The sequence below is a fragment of the Parasteatoda tepidariorum genome, chromosome 4 (genome assembly GCF_043381705.1).
Source record: "Parasteatoda tepidariorum isolate YZ-2023 chromosome 4, CAS_Ptep_4.0, whole genome shotgun sequence".
Taxonomy (NCBI): Eukaryota; Metazoa; Arthropoda; class Arachnida; order Araneae; family Theridiidae; genus Parasteatoda; species Parasteatoda tepidariorum.
This window is the reverse complement of record NC_092207.1, coordinates 76605420-76616343: the sequence shown is the minus strand read 5'-3', so window position 1 is coordinate 76616343 and position 10924 is coordinate 76605420. Positions and strand designations below refer to the sequence as shown.

Genomic DNA, 10924 nt, shown 5'->3' with positions numbered 1-10924 from the left:
ATCAAATAAGATCAAAAAAAGTATCAAGAAATAATTCATTCATACAATCTTGCATTCTTTAACAGACACTCAAAACATTCGACATCAGTCATTCTAAACCAACATGTTAAAAATGTGGAAAGGCGCCGGCGAATTTTTCAGGAAGTTGAGTAAAAAATGTGCTTGTTGTTGAATTATTAATAAAAATTTAAATATAACTATAAATAATATAGATATTTATTTTTATCAAAAATTCACATTTGCATTTAAAATTAATCGTTAGAAAGGCAAATTTTCGTTAATTCTATCATTCAATTTTTTTAAAGAGTTAGTTAATTCTTCAGTCGAGCAGAAATAGATATAACTAGGATTCTTAATAAATAAACAAATTTGCGCATGCTTAATAATTCCAATTTTCAATAATGAAATTTAATAGTTTTATTTATAGATATAAATTTTTATTTTATCACATATTGTTAATTTAATAAAAATAAATAAATATTTCTCATATTTTCTGTGATAAAATCCTTGTGATTGCTATATTTTATCTAATAATGGCTGAAGAAAGTGTATTTTTATGCTACGTTCGCCACATTTTCAAAAATTGGGTTGGATTTCAAGTAGGAATAATATATTTTAAATTTGCATTTATTAACATCTTAGACAGAAGTAGCTTTATATGAGATTATTTATTTGCTAGTTACTCCAACAATAGTTTTTAAAAAATAAATAGACATTTTTAGAAATTGGAGACATTATTGAAAATGTTAAAATTAAATTTGTATAGATATTAATGAAATATTTAATTTGATTGATTATTCCTAAGCAAAAAAAACTTTTTTTTTAAAGTAAGAAAAGTTAGAAGGCTCCTTTTTTTTTAGTTTGTTATTTTTTAAGAAATTTTGTTATATTTTCATACCTTTAATAATGTTTCAAAAATAAGGTGATGGATTTTATTGAAATTTGACCGAGATATTTGAAAATAAATTCAATTTTATTTGTTTTTGTTACATTAATGAAAAATAAAACATGAGCAGTCATAATGTAAGGTCTATTTTCGTACTCTGAACTGCAATCGCCAAGGTGCCAAATCGATTTTAAGCTTGCAAATTTTTTTTAAAAGCAAAACAAAACATGTAGATGTTTGCCTGGGGTGGCTAGGAGTTATACCTTTTGAGTTGTACTCTTTCTGTAATTAATTATTTTTTTTTTTAGTTTCTCACAGGCTGCTGCCCGAAAATTGCCAAGACTTTGCGATTATTCTGCCACTGATCACGACATGGAAATCTACCAAAAATATGACTAATTTTGATCGAAACTGGATACATAAGCGTATATTTCCATATTGCGCCAATTATAACCACCAAATAGATTTTAAACATGCAATTTTTTTGAAGAAAAAAACGTGTACATTACCTGAGGATTGTTGCTAGACATACTCATTGAGTTTATCCTATCTGTCCTTGGTTAGTCCTTTTATGGGTTTGACCTCGACTGTTTTTTTAGTTTTTTACAGGCCGCTGTCTGGAAAATGCCAAGACTTGGTGATTATTCTGCTTCAGAACATGATAGGAAAACCTTCCCACTTACTTTTTTGAACCTTATTAAAAATTGCAAATTTGTTGTCCAAAATATTTTATGCAGATGTTTGATAGCCTAGACCCTTTTTTCTATGCATGTTTCATGGAATGATCATGGATCTGATCAATGGTCTGGTCATAGAATACGAAGGCTTTGCGGACTCATTCCCTGATCAGTCTTTAGATTTGTTACTTTAAGGTTACCCAAACTCTTCTTTAAGGTTAACCCAAAACTCTTCTGTTAAGTCAATATGATAATGAGTACTACTGGTACTATGATTATATGTACTACTCTGTTAATTTACCCTTCAAGACATGGAGTTTCACCCATCACAGTGATATATGATATTAATATTATCATTTGTGGAACAAGCCTTTCTGACTCTTGTCGCCCGAGATTACACGGACGTGGTCCTAATTGGATTCTCTCATATTCGCAAAAATAGTTTTCAAATAATCACTTCACAAAATTAGTTTTATTGATATTTGACTAATTTACTGGCTAATAATTTCAAGTCCGTAGTGCAGACCCTGGTTTAATTGCTAATTTAGTTAGCTAAAGGCTTAAAAACTGATTAAAATAGTTCTAATAGTTTTAGCTAAAATTAAAGTTAGGATGTATAAATTAATATTAATGTCAAACTCTTTTTTTATTCTATGCAATAAAAAATATCTGCATTTATGAATTCTAGTTCATTATATCCAACATTATTAATATTATTTATCAATCAGTAGGAATGTATTTATTCATTTAGTTTATCAAGTTACTTTTGATTTTATTAGACAGCTATTGATGCTGGAATGGGTGGACCTTATGCAAAAGAAAAGGAAGTGTGGCTTGGAGTTCAAGTAGAGAACTACTTTAAACAATATGGTAAAGTTTAAAAAAATGTATAATACTTTGTTTTGTTTACTGTGTTTTAACGTTCTCTCTCTCTTTTTTAAAAAATCTATAATCGCAAATTACTTAATCATACTTAAAATACTTCACTCTGCCATTTCTTAATACCAACCTTTCTCTCTTTCAACTATGAACCCACAAAAGTTTTTAATTTTCATGTAAATTATTCTTTCTAGTTTTCTTAGTTTTCATCATTTATACATGTGTTTCTCCATTCCTATTGTTACTTCTTAGACACTGTTTGAATGATATTATATTTTGGGACCACTTGCATCTCTTATTCTAACAATTACTATTTTAGGATGAAACTACTTTGTTTTTATAAAAAACCCTTTTAGCAGTTAGTTTCTGCATTATTACATCTTTTATATTCAACAGTTAAATTAATGTAAAAAAAAGTATTGTTATGAAATTTTTACATTAATTGTTAACTGAAAATATTTTTGCAATATCTGCCTGCTTAAATTAGTGGATTTGGCAAATAAACGAAAATTATTTGTTTTAAAAACAAATATGTATTAATAATTTTAATCAATAGAATTTGTTTTGTTCGTATAGATCGTTGTTTAATGTATTTATTTTTTTCTAAACAGAAAATGTTAAACCTGCGGAAATAGAAGAATATCTTGGTGAAATGCTGGAAAATGAATTTGATACCTACTTTGAGGATGGTAGTCTAGCAGAGGTATCTTAATATTTTAAAGTCTAATTGTTGATGAACTATCAGTTTTGAGGATGTGCTCAGTTAAAATTTTAATTCAAATTATTTTAATGGCTTTTTTTTTGTGATTGTATCTTTTTTAAACCTTAAGAAATAAATAGTTTTTGTCAATTAAAATTATTTTAAAGTTGTATTTGTGTCCTTTTTGTATTCATGTCTTTTTGAAGAAAAAAAAAAGATTTATGTAGTTGATTTTAATTTTTTAATTAAAATAATTGATTCATAACTTCTCGAAGTTTATACTCAATTCATATAATATGAGACAGTACTTTTTTCTTTCTTTTTTTGCTCAATAAAAGTTACTACAAGCCCAGTTTTAATAATATTACTCTTTATTTTTATAAATTTGGCAAAAGATATAATTATTAAGTAAAAAAAATGTACACTAAACTCAATAAAAAGAGTGAGCAACAGCATTAAAAGTTAAGCTTAGTTATATTTGACAGCACTCATTATCAATGGTATGATCATTTATTTTCACAAAAAATTGAAATTCCTTTTTAAGCAATACTTCGTACAGTTTCATTTTTTGTTAATTTATATACTAGGTACTCATGAATCTTTTTAAATTTTGCAGGTAACTTTTATAAAGTGATTAGATTTCTGAAATAAGATTTAATAAAATTTGACAAACATTTTATTGTTATTTGTTTTCTTACCAAAATTTCTCTATTCTTTTAAAAAAAAGATTTTAATTTGACTTTTTTTGAAAAGGTGTCTAGTAAATTTTGCTGTGCTTATGGGTTATCTTTAAGCAATCCAAATGATGAAATATTTCGTGAAATGAGAGAAGTAAAAGTGTCATCTAGTCGAACAAGAAAAATTTCTAAATCTGAAGAGTGTGAAAAAATGGTATATTATCATTTTTATTTCCATTTTTAAAGATGCTTATTCATAAATAATGAAATACTTATTGTGATATGTCCTTTTCTGTACCTCTTAATCAAACTCTCTAACTAATTTGTAGTATATAATTTGTATAGGATATCCAAGATAAAAATTTAGCAATATGAATTTCCTAATTTTTTTATATTTATTTATACTTTATATGTTTATTCATACTTCTTAAGGTTTTAATCTTTTTTATCTATACACCTAAGTTAAAGAATGTTCCTATCAAGAATTATAAGAATTTGTGCTTAAAATGTTTGTTATTCTTATGTAACTCAACATTTACATGCCTGGCTCAAATTTAGCATAGCATAGCATTCAAAAGTTTCCGCATCTATGTAAATTCCACGGATATAAATGCAAACTATCATAAAAGAAGTAACTATTTTAATTTGAAATATTGTATGATACTTTATTTATTTAGGAAAGATGAACTCTTGAAATTGTTGTTTGACAATATTATGGCTCACTAGTTTATAATGAAACATTAGAATGATAACATTTTCATTTTAATGACTACTTTTTGATTAACTTTTACAATAATTGCTCATTCTTCTGGTTTAGTTAAAAATTCTCCTGATTTTTGAATATTTTGAAATTTCTTTTAGTTTGGAAAAGTTACTGAAAAAAAAAAATTATTAAAATTGTTCTTTTTTTTTACTCAGTTTTTTTTTGTGTGGAATATTTTAAAAAATATTTAATGTTACCATATTGATTTTTATGCTTGAATTCTGTAGTTATCTTATCAGTTTTAAAATGTACAAGTACAAATTTAAATGAGTTTTAATTTTTTCAGGTCTCGTCAGTTTGTTCTGTCACTAACGAAATAGAAAATTTATCTATGAATGAAGAAGATGATGGTTGGACTACTGTTTCACATAAAAGGCATAAATAGATGTTTATACGTCAATCTTTCAATTTAAAAGATTTATGTTGAATTTACAAATATTAGGAAAAAAATAATAATATTGACTATGCCATGATATTTCTTTTTCTGTTTATGTTTCAAAATAATTATTCATATCATTTATTTGTACCCATAAATCTTTATTTATATCCACAAATCATCTTCTTTTAAACTAAAATTATCTAAACATCTTTCTTTTAATATTTTGTTTCATTTAAGTCAATGCTACCTTTGTAAAATATAAAGGTAATGTTTTTTAGAATTGCCAATAATATATGTTAAGATGTATTTTTAAATTATGTGGTTGGACTTGAAGTGGGGCGATCGTTAAAAAAAATTGTGCATTGTAATTCTGTGTTAGGTAGGGTTTTCAATAAAAATTATTTTTACATTCTATATCTACAATTTTTTTTCTTCGGAATTTGGGGGTACATGTGGTATGTAGGAGTTGTGAAAAAAAAATTAATCAATAATTGTATGTTTGGTGCGATTGTAAATTTTTCAGCTGCCTATAGCTGATTCAAGGTGTTAACGTTCATTTAGAAACACAGTTCGCACAATTCTGTGGATATTATTTTCAACATTAAGTTAGATGGAGCGTGTAATGTCTCTCTAACCAAAAAAGTTTCACTACAGTCACAGGAAATAAGGAATATTTCAAAGAAAAGAGCTTTTGCTATTTACTCTCAGGTTTGATGCGAATCTTGTCTGGAATGTTTACACCCCTTCATGAATTAGTTTTATCTAGAAACAATAGTCTTCAACGGTGCTCTAGACGACTAACAAGAGGAATGTTTTTATTTATTTATTGTTATTTTTAAATAGATACTGATTTACTCTAGTACATAAGTAACGTTCACCTTTGTAATATCATTCTTGCTCTTGTGCTAATCATTATACTTAGCTTTCAACTCTATCTATAACTTAAAATGTTTTTTTTTTTAAATTTTTAACTAATATTGCTTTATTTTCCCCCTATAAATATAATTTTTATTTTTTTTCCTCTCAATTCATTAATCCAAATCTATCTGGCATAAACTTATTAAATATGTCTGGTGTTCATGTCTCCCACCTGAATAGCTTCCATTTTTGAAAATTTATGCAAATAATTGTGCTGCATAATGTTTTTCTTTCATAATATTATTGTAAAAAAAATGAAATAATTAGAAATTTATGTACATTTACTTACAATTTTAAATGAAAATATTTGCATTAAATATGTATTGATATGAATAAACATAGATACATATTTTATAGTTATTCACATTTTCATTTCTTGCATTCTTAATTTAGGTGAGCAACAATCAATATTCATGCCATTGTAAAAAGCGTAAGCATAAAGCGTAATATTTTTCTTGAGTATCATTATTATAAAAAATTTTCTACATAATATCAATGTATAGAAATTCATGTAAATTTATACAGAACTTTAAATATGTAAGCCCAAATTTAATAAATATTGTTTTGGATTTTATTGACATTAATATTTTTATTTTTGCATTTTTAATTTTATTCATTCCAAGTTGTAAAAATGAAAATACCTTGTGATCAAATATATTTTATTATCTTTAATATGAGTATTTATAGGCAATTATTTGGCTTTTGCACAATCTTGTTTTGTCAGATAGAGTGGGAGATTTAAAGAAAAGAAAAATGCTTTTTCTAGATATGCTCTTAAAACTAAACTATTAAATTTAATTTAATGAACCTTTTAGCACATATTATACCTGAGCCAATATCTCAGCTACTTTTTGTACATGGTTTCTTGTTATTTCTATATTTAAGCTGATGTTTTTAAATTCACTGAAATATCACTTCTCCTGTGAGCTCTTTAGTTGAATTGGGTTTTTTAACATATTGAAGTTTCATTGTTTTTTTTCTTCATATTTTAAAAAATGTTTAAATGTTAGCATGGTTATGTAAAACTTTGAATTTGCCTATTCTTATCCTGTATTTCCTTGCTCATAAATAGGAAAGGTAAACTGACAATGAATTTCTTCATTAGTGAGCAATATCCATTAAAAATTGAAACTTGAGTTTTATGATACTGAAACTAAGTTATTTCTTTTCAATACGTAATATACAATTTCACAATATTTAATTTCAGAAAATTAGTACTTGTGACTTTTCTACTTTATATTAATTTTTAGTGAGCAAGCCCTTAAAGGTGCTTTTTTCATTAGCTGTTTTTAAAAAGTGCTTAATTTTCCCTTTTCGAAAATGTGATTTTTTTTTCTTCACAATGTCGATTTTCGCCACGTATGATGCAAAATCGGGCTTTTCACATTGTTCTATTCACCGTTTTCACAATTCATTCAACCACAATCCATTTTGGCCTACTGTTGGTCCATAGTGTATAAAAGTGCTAATCATTTTACATGTTTGATGAAATACTCTAGAGCCAGCATGTGCGTCTTCAGGTCGGGGAGATTTTTGCACTCTTATAGGCTATTCTGCTGCATTTTGCAAAATATTCTTAATTTCAGTCTTCAGCTTCCACCCACTGAAATTGAACCAAAAAAACTCTCGATCTTTTTATAGTCGCTAATATAATAAAAAAAATAGTGTTTTGTAATAAACTAGTTATTTTATCATGATCATGTAAAGTCTTTCAAAATTATTTTGCAGTTATTTAATGTATATAGTGCTTAAAAATGTTTTTTGAGTGCTTAGAAAGTACTTAAAAGGTCTTATTTTTTGTTAAAAGATTTGGCTACGCACTTTATATAAAAATCAAAGCCTTAACTCATTACTAATTTTCCCACTTCCCATGAAGTTAGAAAGCAAAACTTTGAAACGTTGTGTTCTTTATGCAATAAATAAAAAAACTAAGAAGGTCGCATTTCAATATTTTGTAATTATTAGGGTAATTAACCTAATTGAAAAGAATGACTAATAGCACATTTTTTACCTAGATAGAAGTCTCAAATTTGAACCATATACTTTTTATGAGATAAAAATAAATATTTAAAAAGGATTGTTTCGATATTTTATAATTACTGAGATAATTTAGGGTATTTAACCAGTGGTCCTCAAAAAACATGTTTTTACCATAATGGAGTATGAAATTATTAAGCATGTGTCCTTAATGACATGAATAGAAAAACTATAAAAACTTTGTTGCATTATTTTGTATTTATCAAAGTTATCAGGGGATAATTAGCTTAATCGACAGTAAAGCTAAATAATGTGATTTTACCAATTAAGGATTATAATAAATGAAATTGGGGATTAATAAAAAAAACTTCCTTACTGTATTTCTATTTATCTTACATTTTGTAATGTAAATTTTATCTCCCTCTCTGAAAAAATTAGATAATTAGAAAAAAATGATAATACTGATAATTCGATATTTTATATCAAATTAATAATTTTATATCAATGAAATTTATTAAATTTGGAACAGTTTAACAAATGTACTGCTTGAGAACTGTAGCGATTTTGTTACTTTGTTCGGGTTGAACTAAATCACTCTTATCAAAAACAAATCTTTTAATATAATTTTCCAGATTAAAATTATATGTACAAGGCTTAATTACAAATATTTACACAGTTCTAGATGATAATAGTCGCTTTCTACCGAACACTAGATTAATAAAAACAAAGAGAATTATTTCTCTTAATCGAGACGGCCCTAGGTCCGCTGATCATCTCCTGTCCGTCAAGACTGATCTGTCCTCCTCTGTCACAAAGTCCAGTATTTCTCCCCTTCAACACGTGCTTGGAGTTCTCATAATTTTGTGGGAGACACCGGATGCCGAGGGGAATGAACTTGGGGGTCAGTTGTCCATGTCCCCCCGCCTCCTTAAAACGATTTTGCGAACATCAGGAGCAAAATTGCTTTGCTAAAAAATAATAGTTAGACAACAAAGGCAGCTTAATCACTTTACTAGAGGCCAATAAGAAAAAGACTAACTTAATAACACTAACCGATTACATTAATTTTAAGAAAAGAATTTACAACTGAAACAATAATTATGAAAAAGAAAGGAAAAAAATCTCTTTTCTTTTTAATGATTGAACAAAAAATAATACAAAAAAATTTATACAAACAAAAAATTAATACAAATTTAATAACACAGCAAAAAATAAAAATTCATTAATTTTATTCTATTCTACTGAGACAGTCGTTATGCTTTATATCCTGTCCTGGTCTGTGAATCACAGTTTAATTAAAAGGTTGTAAGGCTAATGCCCACCTCTTCAAACGAAAATTATTTCCAGCATTTGTTTTCAGCCATACGAGAGGATTATGGTCAGTTTCTATTATGAACTTTTGTCCATCCAAGTAGTGTCTTAATTTTTTGATTGTGAAAATTATTCCTGCACATTCCTTCTCCGTCGTGCTGAACCGTTTTTCTGGTTCGGAAAATTTTCGGCTAAGATAAAGAACAGGGTGTTCATTATTCGCCCTCCCCCTCTGTGCCATAATTACCCCCAACACCTTTGTCAGAGGTATCAGTTTGAATGACAAACTCTTTTGAATAATTTGGGTCTTACAATACTGGTTTTTTCGTTAGTCTACCCTTCAATTCAGAAAATGCTTCTTCTAATTCCTGATTCAAATCAATGGCTTCCTTTTTAGTTTTCCTTGTTGTTGCTAATTCATCTCTGGTCTGACGGAGTCACACCAGATCAATAAATCCGTGGACATTTAGGAAGTCCGAAACCAAAAGGGGAGAGGAATGAATGTCCAGTCCAGCCCTAAACAGTTCAAGATATGCTCAGGTGATGCCTGTTTTGTTGGCATTTAGGGCAAAGAGGAAAGATCTTTTGATTAGCAGAAAATGAGAGACTTTTCAGGTGTCCACTGGCCAGTCGGGATAAGCAAGTGTTGGTCTGCCTGTAACCAGGAAGAGATAGAGTACTGGTCTTTTTTAGTTTTCCTTTTAGTGCTCTAGTGAAAGGTTCGACAATACAAGCATAATTTTTAATGTAACCTGTCAGGCCTAGAAACCGTCTTATCTTTAAGGGGAGGGAAATCTATAACTGCTTGTATTTTAGCTTCCACCGGCGTTCGGAAACCTCCTCCAACTATATGTCCAAGATATTTCACGCTACGTTGAGCAAATTTACATTTTGATGGTTTTATTTTGAGCTTGACTTCTGTGATTCGTTTTAAAATTATATCAATATTTTTTAAATGTTCTTCCCAGGTGTCGAAAGAAATCGCCATGTCATCTAAGTAGGGTACGCAAAAATTTTCGTATCCCTTTAAAAGTAGAGCCATAAATTTTGAAAATTTATAAGGTGCGGTCATAAGAGCATTGGACTTCAATACGGAGAGGCCGTGGTTTGATTCTTAAAGGCGCTAAGAACAGCTGAGTACAGGCTCGTAAATTCTATGGAATCATAAAGTCCTGTGGTTGGTTGCTGATCAGTATCATGGGTACAAAGATCTGTCAAATGTTTTCTTCCTTATTACAAAATTAAATTGTGAAAGCGGCAACACGATTGGGTTTTGCTGCCAGCTATCCAGATAGTTCTGAGTTAAGTCACACATTATACTATTGTTTGTCTAAGATAGGTACTTTGAAAACCACTAAGTCTGCGGCAGTCTGGTGCTATGGAATCAAGAGGAGGGCATTTTAGGGAGGGTAGCTTCGATGAAGAGGTCTCCTTTTCTCTCGTCGAAATACTTGATTTAGGAGTTCTTTTGTCTTCTGGGTTGGGTTCAAAATTACTCAGAACAGAGTTGAACATTGATAGGCATAAACTCGGAGTTGGGTTGACTGTTCAACAATGGTTATAAGATAAATTATGTTAAAGCCATTCCTTGTTCCGCGTAATTCAGTTTAACAAAAACTATTTGAGGAATTATGATTGTTTTGCTGCCATATACCCTCTATGTCTAAAAATAAGTAATTCTTCTCGATTTAGATTTCGAATTAGTTTTGGAGTAATTAAATAATTCTTACTAACATTTTTCTGGATATTTCGATGTA

At 28.3% G+C, this 10924-nt stretch overlaps 1 protein-coding gene across 1 annotated transcript; it reads left to right on the top strand.

The window, feature by feature from the left end:
* The first annotated feature begins 353 nt into the window (after positions 1–353).
* On the top strand, positions 354–6453 carry LOC107437988 (pre-rRNA-processing protein TSR2 homolog). The gene is made up of 5 exons (XM_016050140.3): positions 354–599; positions 2343–2433; positions 3054–3145; positions 3896–4033; positions 4869–6453. Exons 1-5 carry the CDS (start codon positions 534–536, stop codon positions 4965–4967), a joined length of 486 nt encoding a protein of 161 aa, XP_015905626.2. The 5' UTR covers positions 354–533; the 3' UTR covers positions 4968–6453.
* Positions 6454–10924: the final 4471 nt, after the last annotated feature.

Excerpts from the sequence above, each read along its gene's own strand:
- LOC107437988 (XM_016050140.3), top strand. The coding sequence starts at position 534 with ATGGCTGAAGAAAGTGTATTTTTATGCTACGTTCGCCACATTTTCAAA. Across the intron at positions 3,146-3,895 it reads AGGATGGTAGTCTAGCAGAG|GTGTCTAGTAAATTTTGCTG; the intron begins GTATCTTAATAT and ends TTTTTTGAAAAG. Across the intron at positions 4,034-4,868 it reads CTGAAGAGTGTGAAAAAATG|GTCTCGTCAGTTTGTTCTGT; the intron begins GTATATTATCAT and ends TAATTTTTTCAG.